At 40.4% G+C, this 19074-nt stretch overlaps 2 protein-coding genes across 3 annotated transcripts in view; one reads left to right on the plus strand and one right to left on the minus strand.

The window, feature by feature from the left end:
* Positions 1 to 8643, plus strand: part of grin3a (glutamate receptor, ionotropic, N-methyl-D-aspartate 3A) — a 41936-nt gene extending 33293 nt beyond the window's left edge. Inside the window, exons 10-11 of the mRNA XM_040158056.1 lie at positions 183 to 253; positions 8067 to 8643. Of these exons, the coding sequence (XP_040013990.1) occupies positions 183 to 253; positions 8067 to 8643 (648 nt within the window). The remainder of the gene's footprint in view (positions 1 to 182; positions 254 to 8066) is intronic.
* A 3508-nt stretch (positions 8644 to 12151) lies between these two features.
* Positions 12152 to 19074, minus strand: part of plppr1 (phospholipid phosphatase related 1) — a 52575-nt gene continuing 45652 nt past the window's right edge. Inside the window, exons 6-8 of one of the 2 annotated variants that reach the window (XM_040158257.1) lie at positions 18689 to 18865; positions 14203 to 14334; positions 12152 to 13559 (exon numbers count right to left, since the gene is read on the minus strand). In XM_040158257.1, the coding sequence (XP_040014191.1) occupies positions 13527 to 13559; positions 14203 to 14334; positions 18689 to 18865 (342 nt within the window). In that variant the 3' untranslated portion in view covers positions 12152 to 13526. Of the gene's footprint in view, positions 13807 to 14202; positions 14335 to 18688; positions 18866 to 19074 lie in introns of both variants that reach the window. The other variant, XM_040158258.1, reaches the window with a different exon arrangement.

A 19074-nucleotide genomic window follows, 5' to 3' on the forward strand; every position in this document is an offset into this window, starting at 1 on the left:
ATGGCCATATGCATTTAGACAGTGACACAGTTTTGATTACTACTCTCTTGCTCTCACACTCTCTCTCACACACACACACACACACACACACACACAGCCTTTAGAGTTCCCAAGAAACACAGAAAGACAGTCAAATGATTTCCACTAAGCCTTTGACAGCTAATGTGTTGCTTGTTTTCCAGAGATTACACCGGGCCCTCAACTCAGTCTTCACTGATGACAAACTACCAACTGTTACCAAGCTTGAGAAGAGGTACTGTTTATGAATTTGAGTTAAGGGATTGAAGTGAATATCAACTGAGCCCACTTGTGTTGTAATTGTGATCCATTTAGTTCATTTTGTTTTGACTTAGGAGTCTTGTGCATTCAAGGATACATCAAAATCAGGCCTCCCATTTTCAGCAGCTTCAAAACGTAGCAGTACATTACTTCAGTCAGAGACACGTCACAGAAGTGACCGTTTATAGCCAATGGTCACACAGTTAGATTTGGTGGAAAAGATCTGCTGAGGGAGCTCTCAATGAATCCAAACAGCAATGTGGATTGTGCTGAGAGAGCTAATCACCCCAAAACCAAATTATTGCTCCCTGCTTGATAAGTACAAGCAGTGGCACATTAAAAAAAATAAAAAAAAATTTTTTAAATTTTAAAAAACCGAGAGCCAATGTGATCTGCCATCTTGAATATGCAACTGGCGCGTTGCAAATTCCCTCGAACGCCTGCAAAGCCCTTCTCATCTGAGATGTAACCCACTAGCCTATTATTGATTACTCTCAGATGAAAATATGGCAAGATACTAATAGCACCTTGACACAGGGGAAATGTCCTACAACTCAAATGAAGAACCAAAACCACGTTTGACTAAAGTTACCTTCTAATGATCTGCTCAATTGCATGCACGAGCTAAAAGATAACCCCCAAAACAACTTCAAACCACGAGGGGAAAATACGCCAAAGGCTGGTATCAGCAACAAGGTAAGCATGTGCCACACAACAACAGGAGAAATTAGCTCAACTGCTACATGAACTTCACTTGGATAATGCCAATGCAAAGAAATACACGTGTTGCATATGAAATGTGTTGCACAACCTCACCTGAGAGCATACAGAAGCCATACATGCCAGTTATGTTTGGTTATCAGACCCTGAATCAGAGCAGCAACTAGCCAACAACAATGCGGCCACGGCTAGCTTACTGCCACTGCCAGGGAAACACAACCTGCACTGAGCCGAAACGTGCCGTACCCCTGGAAATGAATGAAAACTCTCGCAGCACAGCAGCAGATACTTGGCTCACCCCCCCTGGCGTGACGGCGAGTTGAACGCCGGTGAAAGCCCCTGGCAGAGCGGAAGCGGTCCGACAGCAGACACGTGTCGCCCTCGGCGTCACGAGGCGAGGGCTGACTGACAAACCGTCCGACCGGCGGCGGGCGCGGGCGGCAGGCGACGCAGGGCCGGCCGCGATCGTTCCCGCCTTGGCCCAGTCAAGGGGCTGTCAGGTGACCCGCGGCGGCAAGCGGGACCGTCGAAGTTCGGAGCGTTAGGTTGTGATGTGCCCGATGTACACCTGAATGAGTATGACTGGATGTTACGAGTTTCACAGCTTTGAATGAGCCAATCACTGTAAAGCATACGATCAGCCAGTACAGGCGCGACCTCAGTGCCCTGCCAGACCCAACGTTAGGCCTCACAAAGAATATAGAGATGCACTTCTAACACATCTAAAAATATACCATCAATAAAATAGCTTAGAATAAAGATGGGTGTTCTGCCAAATGATGGGGTTTCATTATGAATCACATATGAGCCCATATGTGGTAACCTTGATTCACACTACACAGGCACAAAAGCATTTCCTGCAGGCCACTGTCCAAATTATCAGGCTGTGATAAGTGACATCAATTAACATCTAAGTGGCAGTTAAGGGACCCCTGTTTAATCAGAAACTAAACGGACTGGACAGTCTGTTGGAAGCTAATTATCAGTCAGGGATACTGAAGAAATAATCTCGTGCTGAAGTCACAGAGTATTGTTTGGCACATCGGGCCAGAGAGGAAGATTTAGTAAATCACGGAAGCTCCTTCATGGGCAGTTTCAGTGTCTTTTCAAATGCTGCATGTGTTCACTTTGTTCAGATAAGTTACATTAACCCTCCCAGTTGTTTTGACACCACTGCAGTGTGTGTCATGGTGTCGCCTCCTTTTATTCACATGCGGTGAATGTTCATGTTGCCATTTTTAACATCACTTTGGAGCTTTGTCTCTGCTATCGCATAAGCATATCGGGTGTAGAGGGAAATGTACTCTCTTTGTATGCTTCTAAGGAGACATCAAAACAACCCTCAACCTTTCAAAAGATTTTATTACACATTGTATGAAAAATTCTGCCGCACTCTATTTCTCTTCTATCCCTACCTAGCAGCGCACTCTGAGTGGACACTCAGGTGGAGCGCTCAAAGTGGATATTAAGTACATGTAATAAAAATGGAGCCAAAGCCATGTGAGAGCTGCCTGTGTTAATGAAGATACATTACCTATTCCTGCATAATTGCGCTCATTCAGTCAAGCTCCTCTGCATTGTGGCTGCACATTGTCAAAGGGTCAGACCTTATCACTCTCATATTGTCCGTGTCCTGCGGAAACCTCGTGCGTCAAAAATGTCTGTTTTGCGAGCACAGCGCCGAAATAGGGTGAGATTTTGTGCTGTAAACGGTTCCGTCTTGGGCTCAGTTACAAGAATATACACCAAAAACCCTTTGAATATCAATGCTACCCCTGCTGTACATCTTAAAGAAGTACTATGTATACAGTGTAATTAAAAGACAGTATTAAATAATCAAATGGAGCACATGGGTAAAAATTAAATGGTTTAAAACAACTATTTAGGATGGAACAGTAATGTATTTCATTTCCTAACTGTGCTAACTAGGATGTAGAAAAACCCAAAGGCGTCAGAGAACTGACTGACTAAGAGAATTAGGAGCAGTGTCTGTAATACCAAGAAACACTATCTGATGGCCAGTTAACATTGTGTGATTCAGTATCAAATGCAGTTAAGGTCATGTAGCTCTGGTAAAGCCAATAAAACTGACGTCCACACTAAAACAAGATTATCTGTCACTTCTAGTAGATCAGTAATATCAGTTATGATTTAACTGCTAGACTCTTTTTATTGGTGAAATTAGATGGGGATAGGACCATTACTTCTTGTGTTTATACTTATTATACGATACCTATAACTGCTCAAATCTGTTACACTGGCATTTATTTTAGCGACACCTTTATGTAATTTAGGACACAGTTTGTTTCATGTTTTTTATTCTTCACCTCCAAGGGCACACGCATTTTCAGACGAGTATAATTCTGTGCAACCACAGTAACTCTACACAATCTAAATAACTAGAAAGGGATTGTGCATCCCTGTTTCAGTCCTACAAGAAGACCAAATTTGACATTAATGTTTTCACCCTCCACAGGGTGATCAAGAGGTCATTTAAAGCTGTTCAGACCTGCAGCCTGGAGCTGGTAGGGATTCAATATCTTGCTCAAAGAAACTTGCTTCAGCAGCAGGGTGCATTTCTCTTTGTGCTGCACCTGTGTCCTGCTTGTTGAAAGACAGCCTCCCTATTCACAATGCTACAAGCTGTGCCTATGGTTTGTTGTGACCCCAGGTAGCAACATTCTGAGGATGTAGCATAGAGAATCGCTGCAGGTAAATGTAAATTAACACTGAGCTTTCCTCCTTTCATATGCTGCAGTGGTTGACGTGATATAAAAGTATCAGTGATTATTGGAAATTCTGATTAGTAGTAGCCTTGGATTCTGCATTTGGTTCATGCATCTAACAACTTTGGATCTGTAGTAGGTTGCAAGGACATGCTTTAAACCACCGCATATTGAGGAAATCGATGTTAATGAAAATGTAAATGAAGGATTGGGTAAATCCTAATGAGAGGAATCTGGCAACCCTGCAAACTGCAAATAGGATGGACCAGATATGTATACCTGGAAATTATGTGGAGGATTGTGCCAGCTGTAAATGGTGGAGGGAGGAGGGATCTGGCCTTTGTGAAAAAACAGGAGGAGGGCTATCTAACCCTCAGCAGTTGTGAAGATGAAATGAATTATCTCTCTGTGAATAATGAGGAAAACATAGGCTGACTCGCAGTTGTGTGTATAAGCTTCTGGCTGTGATGGAAATCTTGTGAGCTGATTGAAAAAGTTTCAGGAGACCCAGATGTCTTAAGCAGGAGCACTTACTGAAGCACGGTCAAGGAGAATAGAGACAATGCTACAAGTTAATACTGTGTAATGCCACCGAATTCTGAAGGTGGTCCTCCTTGCGTATTTAAGCCCAAACTAAACTCACATAACACTTACTACATGTCTGACGATTCTACTGGGTCCCAAATCCAAAGATACCAAAGAATTACATTCACCTAAGTTACATTGTATAAGGAATCTCAAGGAAAGAGGGTCTCTCCCTGAGTTGAAGGGCTCCTGCGTTATGACTATTCCCTCCCAAGGCTGGAGTCTCAGTCCATGATATCTTTATGACCTTGGTTGCAACTGCCACTCTGTCTTCACAGCTAACCTAGAGCTAGACAAGGAACCACTGCTTACAGTAAGTGACCTGTGAGTAGGAAGTGTTTCCATGTAGAAACACTGCCAGTTGCTACCTAAAGACCTATAGAAGGAAAAATTCCTTCACTAGGGCGTCTTCATATACAGACATGGAGCTATATTTGTTTTTGAGTTAGAAATGGAGAAGCCCGCTGATGTTAATGAGAGGAACATAATAGTGCACTTCACAGCTCTAACATTTAAAACCTTAAATGTGTAGTTTTTCTTTCAGATGCACATAGTCCTTCACACAAATACATAAAAAAAACATGTTAGAAAACAATGACAATGTGAAGGACATCCAAACATTTGGGAAAAAAAATAATGGCTCGTATTTCAGCATGCTTTTCATCCGCTAAACAAAATTGCCACCACTACATGGTGCACAGTTCCCTGTCTGACCTTGATATTATTATTATTTCTTGTGGGATAATGCACTGTGGTAATGTCTACCAGGCTGAAAAGTTAGTGTTTACATATTTCCAGTGAAATCATGTAAGCACCATCTTTCCCATTCATATCATTAAAAGTTGAAAGAGCTCCTCTCTCATGTAGGAGTGACACCTGGACTCCTGGATGCTAAGGATATTAAGTTAGAGGCTTGATGGAAAAACAATAGATTAGACACCTGTTCTACAAGCTTTTTAGTTGGTACGGAAGGAATAGTATTGTTACTATTTGTTATTATTATTATTATTACTGAGATAAGAATCATCTTTATTTGCATTGTACTTTTGAGAGCAGCTAAAAAGTTCTTACAAAATGAATAAATAAAAAACAAAAGTTAAATTCATCAATAAAACCAGAACCAATGTATGCAAAGGAGGATAATATATAAACGTCTATAAAAGTGAGTTTTAGGCAGCGATTTAAAAGCCTGACCCCTTCCACATTCAAGCTAGCGTTTGTTTTCCATCTAGATGTTATAACACCTACCAGGGACCTACCTGAGAGCCTCTGGCTACTTTGATTTAGCTTAGTTAGTTACAGAACATCTATGCTATAAAGGCAGTTTTAGCGCTAATAAGCAGTGCTTATAAAGATGCGGAAATTGGGGGTGATTATCTTAAGCTTTACAGCTTAATATAACTGAGAATGTAAACCACATTGCAAAATAAGCTCTCTTTCATTGCAGCCATTATTTCAGCAAAGTTTTTTTTTTTTCAAAAGGTGCATATATGAGTTTAAGATGACATTCTTCCTTTTTTGTTCTTATATTTTGATGTCTCCTCTTTCAGTTTAAGGTCTCTTTTGATGTCAGGAGTATCTCATTAGACTCGTCTTCTCACTTTTTTATCATTGGCAGAAATACCTTTGATCCAGAGAGTTCTTAAGCTGCAATTCACAATTTCAGGATCTCTCTTCTCTATTCCTTTAATGAAATCCTGGTTATCTTTCAGCTTGCATTTCTGGCCAATAGATGAGAAAGTTTCTGTGTGAGAGAAACAGAAACTGTGTTTGGAAACACATACTTTTTTTTCTTAATTTTTTTTTATTGTGCCATAACTCTGCCCTTCAAATCCAATAATAATCTTTTGTGACTCTACCATTCATATGAATATAATTTTGTAAAATGTATTCATTCATTTCTTTTTTTGTTTGCTTCTCTGAATATGAAATCTGATTATTGCCCTTCCATGCCATTTAATCCACTAATGCACCAAAACACCTCATAACGTTGATATTTAATAAAGCAGTTGTAGTCTACAAAAACTTAAAAACTACTAAGTTGATAATGTATTAACCAGCAGATAAACATTGCAGTAGTAACCAAATGTTCAGAATCAAGCAGAACATTTCCATGGTTTAGTGAAGCATGAAAGCAAGGGCGTACACTGGTATTTTCTTTAAATCTAAGATGACACCGGCCTCATGTAATGTCCAATCATGTATTCCAAATACTACTTTCTTCCTGGCGTCTTCCAATCACACGCTTATCCTGTATATAATAAAAGGGAGAAGCTTTGGGCAGTGGTCCAGGGGGACTTCATGTTGCAGGAGTTATTTCATGGTCAGTGCAAACAAAGGAACTGATATACCACCAAGCTGAACCATAGCTTTTTTTTTTTTTTTTTTTTTTTTAAGTTTGTATGGCTTTAAAGCTCCAATTAAATAGCTGTGAGATTATATATTTATGGTGGTTCCACAGTACATGAAACATGATTATGCAGGATAAATGAGTTGAAGAGGAGGCAGTACAACTGCTGTAAAATGGACACTGATTGTGGATCACAGTAGCATGAAGAGAAAAGGAATCTTTTGATCCCAGGTGTAAGCTGATATGTGTTAAAGCCTGGATAGAACATGACATTCGTGCTCCCTTCAACCCATTTTATTGCAGCTAGTGCCCATTAGTTTAAAGATGAAGCTAGACCTCCAGGTTGGTGTGATCAGCACTGGCACTCTAGGAAATTAATTGGACAAAAAATTGATTTCTATCAGTATCACAGTCAAGATCTTTTCTTTTTTTTTCTTATTTATCTGCTTGTGGAGGCCTAAAAAAAGCTAAATGAAAAAGCTGTTCAAGCCTAGCCACACACCTCACTGCAACACAGCTTAATTAAAAGAAACTTTTACAAACATGATCTTGTTATGGCTTTATATAAAAATGCACTGCTAAATGTCGTTATGGAGGCCAAAAAAATCAAATGAAGGGGGCTTTGCCCACAATACTACCAGAAGTGGTCTGCACCACTACAAAATCATTACAAACTCTATGATCATATACACCCCCAAGTGGAAAATAAATCATCAAAACTATTTAGATTATTTTAACCAGAAGGGTGGGATTCTGATTAATACAAAAGTCTACAGCCATGCTAGCAGCTCTTTGAAGTTGTGCTTCAGCAATACTTCCGGAAGTGGTACATTTCATAGCAATCCATGTGACAGTTGTTTGTATTTAAATTCTGAACAGATTGGTGGATGAAGCATTGCTAAAAAACTATAAATACTAAACAAGAGATAGCAGAACAATACACTCAGGGACACACACAAAAAGGCATTTTTCATGTAGTGGGACATTTCGGGTCAACGCTTGTACTAGTTCTTGGCAAACAAACGCTGGTTGTTGTGTTCCTCCAAGAATCTCAACTTTACCCTCTTAACAATAAAATCTGGAACTTTCCCATACAAGAATTTAGGGACATGTTTCTCCACTTTACTCTCTTGTTCATGGTCTGGTCCTGCCTAATTCTAGTTTTTTCATACAACAGAATTACACCATATGTTCTGTATACTCAAAGTGTTAGCACACGGTTTACATGATCTGTGTCTCTATATAATAGTCAGGGAGTGGGATGCCATCTGAGGCACTGGTCTTACGCAGGATTCAGCTTGTAAGACCAAGTCAGACAATAAAAAAACTCTCCCACATTAGTATTCTTAGGAAGAAAACAGAATTGAAGAAACCTCCATTTCTCTCTGTATCTGTCTTATCTCCAGGTGCAATGAGGGAAACAACCAGTCAGCATCTTGGAATCCTACAGAGTCATCTCACTGCAACAGGCGTAGGGTCCTTCCACGAGAGATGCAGAATGACCTGGAACACCCATCCTCCCATGATCTTCCTCCACCACCGCCCCCTTCTCCTCTGCCTCACCCCAATTCTCTACCCCTACTGGAGAAACACCTTCCCATAGTGACCACATCTAACGGTCGATCCGACCTGTTAGGGCGAAGATTAGGCCAAGGACTGGGGCCAGGGCAAGGGTCCTCCGGACAGGGCCTAACACAGTGCCGGGGTTTGGGTGTGGGTGACTGCGGCCCCAGTCTGGGTGTGGGCCGAAACCCATTGGTTCAGGAGCTATCAGAACTGGAGGGTCAAATCCTCGTAATCAAGCAGCAGCTACAGTCAGCCATGAGGAGGAAGAGAGAGCTAGAACAGTACCAATCAGAAAACCAGCAAGCAAACCAGACTGCACCCAGTCAGCCCACTACTCTCCAGTCTACCCAGTTTGCTCAGTACACCCAGTCCCACCAGCAGACTAACCAACACACAAACACACTCCCGGAGTTCTGAAGCTTTTCGCCTCTGTTTTTCCCAGAGAAACCTGGTTAGACACAGGACGAGTTTCCAAAACCTCTTGCAGGTTCTGGAAAAGGATCTTCCCCCAAATTCTGGAGTAGGAACTTTCACAGATTTCTAGAAGCTGAATCCTCCCTTTGGCTCAGGAGTTCCGCTGAACGCCAGACTGAGACGTTCTCCGGGGTCAGACCCTGCTCTGTAACTCCAGTAGGACTTGACTTCTGTGATTTGAATAGACGATAAGCACTGAACAAAGGTGAACCAGAGATCCTGAACCAAATCTGTTCTCATTAGCCTGTTGCTGTGACTGAAGAGCTGCGCAACCCCCTCTTCTTAATGTCCCTTCCCCCATTTTCTTCACCTCCTTTTCACCCTTTTTCTGATCCTCCATTTTTTACTTTATTTTCATTCCCACTCCTCTCTACTCCTTCCTTTTGTACCTCTCATCCCCTCCCAATGGTACAGATTTGCTTGCCATGATGATAAGCTTGATCATCGATATGAAGACTCTTTGGTATTTAAGCTTAATGGCCTAATTCACCTGAGTCTTATGTTGAGACTCATTGAGAGTGTAAAATGACCTGAGGTTGAACCCAGCCAGTTAAGTCTGTATGTCCTTGTGTCTTGCTGAAACCTTGTATATTTGAGGGGAAAAGAGAAGAAATACAACTGCTGGTGATTGGTTGATTTTACCATTGACGCCTAAACGTTTCTGGCCTTTGACACGGCATTTAATTTGGCTTAGGGCTTTTTTTTTCTGGTTACTCATTTCACGGTTGGTGAGGCTGTTTTTCCAAGTAGAAAAACAAACAAAGATATAAAGTTAGTGTAAGACTTTTCTATATTCATCAGAAACACCTTGTTGGCATCTTGTGGTGGACTATACAAAATCTTGTTTATGGATCACTGTATAATGTTGTCCTGCACTTCACTGATGCACTTATAGTTTCTTAAGGAAAGCTGCACCCACAAGTCATCATTTAACTTGTCAGAGTTTGAGATATGGTCGAAAAGTTTTTTGGGGTTTTTTTTGCTTTTTTTACATAATGGCTTCAGGGTTATAAACAGAACGGGATCTGAAGAAGTCATAAGGTATATATAAAAGGGTCAGAAAAAGAGTCTTGAGGCTTTTCTGGTCAGGGAGCCAAAACAAAACCTTTTTGCCCAGCCTCTTAATGTCATACCAGTGCTCTTGTAATATCATGACACAACAAGCACAGGATTAGCAGTGAGTTTCTGGTACAAACCTATTAAGTAGAAAAGGAAAATGTATAAAAATGTCAATATGAACAAGCTGTAGACCGCTCTATGAACTCTGACATGTTATTTAATTATGATGAACAATTCACAACTGAACACACTGAAACAGTCCTTCTGTGATGTGACTTCTTTTCTTGTATCTTTTCTGTTTGGGTTTGGATGTGTTCTGTTATTACATATTACCTCTCTTCTTTGCACTTAATTTAATTACCTCTCTTCTTCAGTCCATATAGAATGTCGTAACTGTCTGACACATACATTCATAATTTCCAGTACATATTAGAAAGCAGAGTTGTGGTAACCTAAGAATCCTTGAACCTTGTGCATAGTAAAACTTAACGTTGTTCGTTTCTAGCAACAAAATGAATTTACTACCAAGTGACTCCAACGAAAACCAGAGGATTGATGATTTCAACAGACTATGATGCAATTTCTTTTCAAGGATTCAAGAGATTTGCTTTCACTGAATGGTAATGAGCTCTTGTTAAACAACGATGAGTCATTGAAACTGAGGAACAATGACTGACATCCATTGCACTGATCCCACTGTGCACTGAGGATTTATTTGCCTGAATTTTATTTTTTTACAACTTGGCCACTGAGATTCACCTGCAGTTGTTGAGATTCCATCATGGTTTTAAAACATCCTGCAGCTATTCATAACCAACCCACTCAGAGCTTTGCTTGCTACCTTGAAACAATATTTGGTTGTTGAACTGTTCTTCACAAATATTGCTAGAGGACAGCAAGGAGACATAACCAGAACAGCCAAGGAGGACATTTTATAAACACATGGCATGATGAAATACTGCCACAAACTCACACACACACACATACACCAGCAGACCCTATCTATTTAGTCAGTGTGTCTGCAGGGTAAGTGCAGGCTGTCACAGCTGAAATGAATACCTGACAGAGCAAAAGAGCAAGTGCACTGCCTGAGCCGTCAGCTTTCTTTGTGTCTCTGTGTGTATGCCTTGCTTAGCGGTGACATAACCATCACCGAAGTCTACGCCAGTCGTAACAGGATGAATCAACAGAAAAACTACATAAAAGCCTGGTTTTAGCATATCTATTCTAATCACTTGTCTGGGTAACTTGTGTTGCTGGACAGCAGTGTGGAGTGAGGAAAACACTTCGTCACAGGATAAAGTCATATTCATAGAGACTTTTTGAGGGCCTGTCTAAACATAAGTTCCCGAAAACATTACGTTTTTTTCCTGACTTGTTCTAAGATGGAACAATCAGGCTTCTTCTTTGAACTTGCTCTTACAGCATTTATTAGGAGTTCACAATATATGCTTGAATATGTATCTGAAAAACATTTAAAGAAAGAGGGTTTTTTTTCCCCTGAACGAAGTACCTCCCTCCAGGTTGTGTACTGACCACTGCAGCCTCTACCAAGGAAATGTTCAAGGGCGTGGTCACATTACACTCTATCCTGCAAATATCCTCTCCCATTCACTTCGGCTGAAGCCTGTACAACTGACAAGTTCAAGCATATGTTTCTTATTTCAGAGCATCCCCCTGGCTGCCTCTGGTGGATTCACAGTTCAGAGTTCACCTTTGTTCAAGTTTGACTGTGTGAATGTGCATAATCGGCCCCTACAAACACTGATGCAGTCTGTTTGTAGATGGAATTTTTTTGTGTGCTATCGCACTGTTACACCACCAGACTACATCTTAAAGTCTAACAGATCTTTTAAATTTTCTGATCACTCTGCTCAATATTTATTACCCACATCCGAACCGTGGCATCACATCCTTTTTCAGGGCTGAATACATTGCAGTTTTGCTGAGCAAAAGCCTAATGTGACCATACCTTTAGGCTGTAGATGAGCCATGGTTTAGGTTAGGGCCAAAGAGGATGGGATTTTTACGCAGCAGAGAAGATACCGTAGGTCTGACTGCAAGGCTAAACTCACGGTAAAAATGTCAGAAGATTAGAAACTTCTGAATATTGAAACAAAAACAAGGACAGACACATTTCCTACTTCCTCCAGCAAGGTAACGTGCTAAGACTGACTGCTTTCTGCCTCCATTTTCCTACTCTTGGGTATTTTAGTCTGAAATTGAAACAGGAGAGGAATGGGGCCACAATAGTTTTTATGATTCTAACCTATTATCCTGCTTGTTCTTGGTCACATTTGTTTACTATAAGAGATAAAAAAGTTCCCTCTTTCTATGTGAGTATTCGGACACATAATGAAAAACACGTGAGAAAACATTGTTGCTACTAACTATTTAATTCATGGACAAACCAAGAAAAAATTATTTGCAGCATTTCAAATGAAATGCTTTCTTTTGTTCTCAAAGTAAAAGACAATCATAATCACAATGATGATGAGTATAATTCAAATCATGAATATTTATAAAACATCTTGACATCTCTCTTCATGCTGGGCGTATCTTCCAATAGGAAATGGAGTCACAACATTGCATTACAATCCACTGGTGGCTCGGGGAGGGGGAGGGGTGAAGTCATTAGTCTGGTTTCCAATTAAAAGGGCTAGCCGGGCCTTAAGGAAGTCACTCAGTTTCACTCCAAAGAGCATTTCTGTCTCTTTTTAAATTTTTTGCCATGCATTTTATAAGGAAGTCTTCCATTGGGATCTTAGTTTTTAAATTTAATTGTAAAGCCATACCAGTGAAATCTTCAGGTAGATCTGGCACAGGCTAACCCCACTGGACCTCTCTGTAGAGAAATTTCTACAGTACAGTACAATTTAACATCACAGTGAATCAGGAAATTGGGTTGAAAGACACTCATAATGAGAATTTCAACCAATCACATTTTCATATATTGTGGCTGATAATGGGGCACTGATGGTGCCAAACCCCATTTTCTGACTCAGAGGATGTCACTGACTCTTCCTTGTCATTTCCTCCAATGGAGAGAGGGGTCGTTCCCCAAAACACTGATACCAAAACATATCCAGGTTTACAGCAGGCAAACAGGTCCATATGGATCATAATAGTCATACAGATTAACAAAAATCTTTACAAAATATGACCTGACACGGTCAATTAATGTACAGAAAGAGATAATAAAAAGAAGGATTCTGTTTTTTTTCTGTACAAATGAAAAACATCACAGAACAACAACATCAATACTTTTTCCATATCAGATTTTTCAGACATAGGGGGATAGATGTGGTGATCGACAAGGCATTTCACCTGGCAGGATGTGATGTATAACAGAGTGAGTCAGCTGACAGGAAGTGTGCAGGTTTAACACCATCAGGATAGGCTACAGCACTCGCTCATACAAAATGTACAAAACACTGTCCTCTAACTACAAACAGCAAACCTTGGAGGAAAAAAAAATTCCCATGTTTCAAATGGTTTCAGATATCTGGAAAAATAATCTGTGATTAAGTTTGCTTCGTGATATTTTTGCCACTGATGCGATCTGTGTGCGTTGGCAGGTTGAATTGAGCATAGCCCAACTAGATGAGAACCATAACAAACATGGCGTATTTTGTCCCCCAGGTGAATGAAACAGATATATCAGGAGTGTTTTTTGTTAAGCATTCGGAGCCACGTGGCATGCGTCCTCGTCATTGTGTCTGGAAGTGCTGTGGAGACGCAAACGTGACCCGGTGCTGCCCCCTTAGTCATGTGACCTCTGTCATCGATGCCGAGTGGTTCTGAAAATGGACGTGTGAGGAGGGAGGGAGAAAGCGGTATAAGGATTGAGAGAGATGAAGAAAAAAAGAAAATGGAAGGATACAGGAGAAGGAAAAAGGTGTGGAAATGAAAAGGTAGAGGAAATCATTGTCAACCAGTGTCAGGAGTGCTCTGTGTAAGGTTCTGTGTTTCTGTGTGTTTGGGAAGGAGGACAGATGTGTATTATAAAATGTCATGCCAGTATTTTCTTCTGAACATGTGTCATTGCTTTGTGTAAAAGAAAGATAGAAAGAAAGAAAGAAAGAAAGAAAGAAAGAAAGAAAGAAAGAAAAAAGAAAGAAAGAACACATGGTGAACCAAATATGTGACTAATATTGAAACCCTCTCTTTAACTGATTAACATATCCTTTCTCTGTAGGAAATCTAAAAAATGTAGGAAATTACCAAACGAAGCAGAACATGACAAAGTAAATTACAACAAAGTACATTAACAAGTTACCTTACAAACCGAATTCCGATAGACTAAATTAAAATAATCTTTTGGGGGGGAATTTTTGTTTTAAGCTTAAGGCCTTGAGGGAGCTCTACCAATAAATGGGGAAAGATAATGTGCATCATAAGGATTAAAGTTTTTTGGATTCCAGGTTAAGTGTTTTTAGCTACCTGTGCGCTGAGGGTCTCCAGAGGACTCTCTACGCGGGGGAAAGTCATTAGAGGCAGACCACGGTAGTCCTCAGTCTTCTGTTTAGCTGCTGCACTGTGGACGCCTTTGAAGTTGTTCACAACACATATACCCTGTGAAGTATGAGGACAGTTTGGCATTAATAGCTTAGACAGGTCGATAATGACACAGGCTGACATGGAACTGAAACATTACCGATTCATTCCTCAAATGGGAAGGACAGTGTCAGCTGTGATATTCTGACTCTGTGACTGGTGTTATGTCAGTTATAAACCTAACACACACTCTCCCAGGCTGTGTCTACATTAGGTTTTTACAGATTGAGTTAGTGAATCCTTGACAAATTTTTCATTCAACATTCGCCAAAATAATTTTCATAACCTTAATCCAACAAAACTGTCCAAATACACATTTATATTGAAAATCATACAAATGTTATGACAAGACAAAGAGTCTACAGCCATGCCAGCAGTTCTGTGAGGATGTGCTGTCAGCATGCTAGCATGCTCACAATGTCAATGCTAACATGCTAATATATAACAGGTATAATGTTTACTTTGTACACATTCTTAGTTTAACATATTAGCATGCTAACATCTGCTAATTAGCTTTTGGGAATGTCACTGATTCTGCAGATATTTGGTGAAAAAAGACTATCAAACTATTGTTAAAAGAGAATGCCAATTAAACTGAAACGTGATTAACAAATTATACTAAATCAAACCGCCTACCAACCCTAGTGCCACTGAGATCTTAAGTGCCAATTAGAGAGAACTGAGAGCACCCGTGATTTTGAGAAGTTATTGCTGTAATATTAAGTTTATATGGGTGTAAAGACTCAATCAAACACTGCATGAGTCCACAAAAGTCAGCCATCATATAATGCAGTCAGGAAATTCTCAGAGATGCTCATCTTTATGGCTGGGCACTGTGCCCGGCATGCACAGTGAACTCATTTCTTGTTTCTTCAGTTATATGTCTGTTAAAATTGTTGTAAATTACTATTAATTGTAAATTCTTGTTTTTGTCCTTCAGTCAGGTTCTTTTAACAGCAGAGACACCACCAAGACTGCTGCATTTCTGAACCTCTCTACGAATTAGTTAATCAAAAGACTCAGCCTGACGAAGATCCCCCTTCCAGCCAGCCATGCCAACCATACCCTCAGGCAGTGGCAAAGGAGAAAATGAAGCAGGGCGATTCACCGCTGGACGATGCGCGGTTTCCTTGTTTGTGGCAGTTCATGGACAGTTCTTCTCTAGTACTCCCACAGCAAGGAAATGAATGAATAACAACAGCTGGGAATCACTGTTTCACAAAAAACATTTGAATTATTTACAAAAATGTCTGTCACAGTGAATGTAAACTTTGAGTTGATTCACTGTGATTCATGGGCAAGTTAAAAATGTTCAAAGTGCAGGACTTTTTGCTCAACTCTATATCGACACTATTTTCCATTGTTTTCACACGACTGTTCTTATCTACTCTTGAAGCAACCTATTTTTTAAGCTGTAACCATCCCGCTTGTTTCAAATACATTTCAGTGTGGCATCTGCTTTTTTTTGTTTTCATTCAACTGCATCCCCTAAGATTGTGGATGACTGCTTTCTTTCCATTTTTGTGTTTTGTCATCCATGCTAAGACAGGCTTGGCCAGGCTGCAATCTATTGTCTGAGGTGAGGAAAGTGAAATTTGATTATTGCCATGGAAATGAAAAACATTTTTTGAGCTTTCAAACAAAAGGTTCTTAATGTCCGGCCACAGGATCCAATTTTGTACACAAAATCTGGTCCAGATTGAACTGACTCCATGTATGAAACTGTTTTTGATTTGCCAAATTATTAGAAGACATCAGACCTATATAAAATGACACAGGATGAAAACAACAGGGTTTGGACTCTTATCCTATAATGTAACATGCCTTTTATATTGTAGTATGTTATACCTTGAAAGCCTCGAATAGAGGTTTAGTATGTAGCCATTTAAAATGTCTAGGGTTCTATCAGACTCAGCACGTGTCAGCATGGACCTCCAGTTTGTCTTGGATCAAGCAAATACCTCTGTCTCCTATGTTAGGATTTTACCAACATCATCCTGGAGCTCCACAACCAAGTGTTTAACATTGATCCCTCAATCTGCTGGCAGAGGACAAACCTCTTGTTAGACTAAGAGCAGTGGTGCTTTGATGAGCCCATTCAGATCTCCTTTCTGTGAGCACTGGTAGCGCAGGAATTTAAGATATACCTGCTTTCTACTTCTCTGGGTACCAATTTATTTCCCTCAAGATAGCAGTCCATCAAACAGGCTCAGTTCTCAGATATGAAGACCTTGATAAGCCCTCCTCAGTTCACGGTTTGCTGATAATAAGCTGGAAATGAGCAGGTTCAAAACTGCTGAAGTGATGATTGACTTTCTTGAGTTCATCTTTCCCTGGAGATCACTGACTCAATGTATGTCAATTTTTATAGGTCAATCATTGAAAGCTTATATCCCTCATTAAAGAGTGGTGTGTAGTGGCTCCTCCTCATCTCGTTTCAAGGACAAAGCTGCTTCACGTTGCCCACTCTGAAGATCACTGACTTTTAGCTTCCTTCAACCAATGAAGTACACAACACAATGGCAAAGACAAGCAGGGAATTGATGCCACTAACTTTACTCACCAAGGTAACCTGGAAGCATCTAGTATGACCAAAATCTACCATCATCTGAACGTCTTCTGTGGTCCTACAGGAATTTGCCCTCCTAATGCTCATCCTTAGAAAAACTCACACATTATCTGAAGCCCTCCTCACCATCCTGTAGAGCTGTCTGTAAATCTTAGTGCTGTTGTTATTTTGTGCCCTGGACTTTCATAACATCCAGCAGGGTTTTAACCAAACATCTTGCACTACTACTGTCTGCATAAACAAGTAATACTCAGGCCAGGTATACAATACGTTTAATATACAGAGATATACAGGGAGGATTTCAATACAAAATTATCTGCAGCTAACTGTCTTCACAATCTAGGTACAAAACAATGCACTTTTTGAAATATCCCTACTTGGTATAGTATGCCACATAGCAAAACAATGTGCAAAACAGCTAGTTGTAATGCTAATATCATACAGTATTGTCGCATTTCATATTGTCTGTCAATCTGAAAACTGGTTGTCAATCCATATCGTCTCTGTAAACAGATGTTGGTCAAATTACTTACTTAGTTTTACTTGCTGTTGCCATGTAACTTGTGGGTTAGCAAGATGTAAAGGTGTCTGCCACAGTGTGCCCCCTCCCGGATTTCTTCTCACCACAGTCTTTCCTCCATGTCTCCTCTGCTCCTCCCTCTCCTCTCTTTTGCACTCCTTCCAGCTTTGGCACCCGAGGCACATTGGCACTTACAAGTAATGAAGCCTAGGAGACTGTTAAATAAATCCTTTTTGATTTGTGGGGGGTTCCCTCACCTTCCTTCCTCCTCAGTGGGCTTTCCGCTTCAACCCCAAAACAACTTGAGGGATTCAGCTGTAATCACTACCCTGCATTTAAACACTCAGCATAATATGCAATGTTGACAAAGCCTTTTTAATTTTCAGTGGAAGCCCCGCCGTTTGACAACACATCTTGATTTTAAATTGGATGCTTGGAGGAACAAGTCCAGCCACACGATTTATTTATTATTATGACATTAGATTTAATAAGATTAATAACAAGAAGCTTTACTCTGGAGTACAGAGCCAGAATTAATCCGATCATTGGTTACCTCAACTGGTTCCCTCCATCAGCTCTGGATTAAACACAACTACTAATTAAAATTAATGTGTCCCATAACTTTTTTCTCTTTTTTTAGTCATTTTACCTCTTCCTCTTCTTGCTCTTTTGAAATCAAAGACTGCTGATCTCAATGGAAATCCAGGTGCCACCAGAGTATTTTCTTTCCTTTCTTCTCTTCTCATCTTTCCCCCCACCAGCTAGTGCGTCCTCACCGTCATCCCTCAATCCAAATTCCCCTGTATCTGAACCTCCTCCAAGCCCAGTTTCATCCCGTTTCACATCCTCTCGCCATTCGCCTCTTCACGAGCTTATCCTTTTAGTGTCTTTACCAAATCAGTGTTTAGGAACTTGTTATTCCTGACTGGAACACCAAACAGCTTACTTAACCCTTTTACATATCCTATATGGCCTCTCCAATCAACATTATTGTCATTAAAGTTTATTCGACTACAAACATTTTGCTGTGCATAAGAATTTTAGGTAAGGCTTAAAAATGTCTTAAAAATGGTATTAAACCCATGTTAAAGGCTATGGCCTGAATTAAACATTTAACTACTGTTTTGGGTCTGTTCCAAAATGAAGCTGAAAATTACTATTACAATTTGAAAACAATTCATGACCAGAATCCACCACAGAATAATCATCTTTTCCTTCCTCTCCTCTCCTCTAATCCTCTTTTCCACACTTCCTCAAACTTTTCATTTGTCCACTGTCCTCACCAGAAACAGAGCGACGGCTGATCCCAGTATAAAACCAGCCACTACGTCCGAACAGTGGTTTCGATACTCCGAGACTCGATTGAGGCCAGTGAGGAAGGCCGAACAGAGCGTGCCCAGACATAGCACAGGCTTGGCCAGGCGGCTGGACTTGGTCTTGATGGTGCTGGTGATGTACATCTGGAAAGGAGGACAGTAGGAAGATAAGATCAAAACCAAAGATGCGATAAAACAAAAGATTAGGTTTTGTCTTGTTTTTTCTTTCTGTGTACCAACGGATTACAAATAGCCCCGGTTCCTCTCTTTAGGTAAACAAGAACAGAAGCAAGTCTCATGCAGAGCAACTGCAGGTGTTCCCACAGAAATGAAGTCAAATATTTTAAGCCTCC

This window comes from Xiphias gladius, chromosome 20, assembly GCF_016859285.1.
Source record: "Xiphias gladius isolate SHS-SW01 ecotype Sanya breed wild chromosome 20, ASM1685928v1, whole genome shotgun sequence".
In the NCBI taxonomy this organism is placed as follows: Eukaryota; Metazoa; Chordata; class Actinopteri; order Istiophoriformes; family Xiphiidae; genus Xiphias; species Xiphias gladius.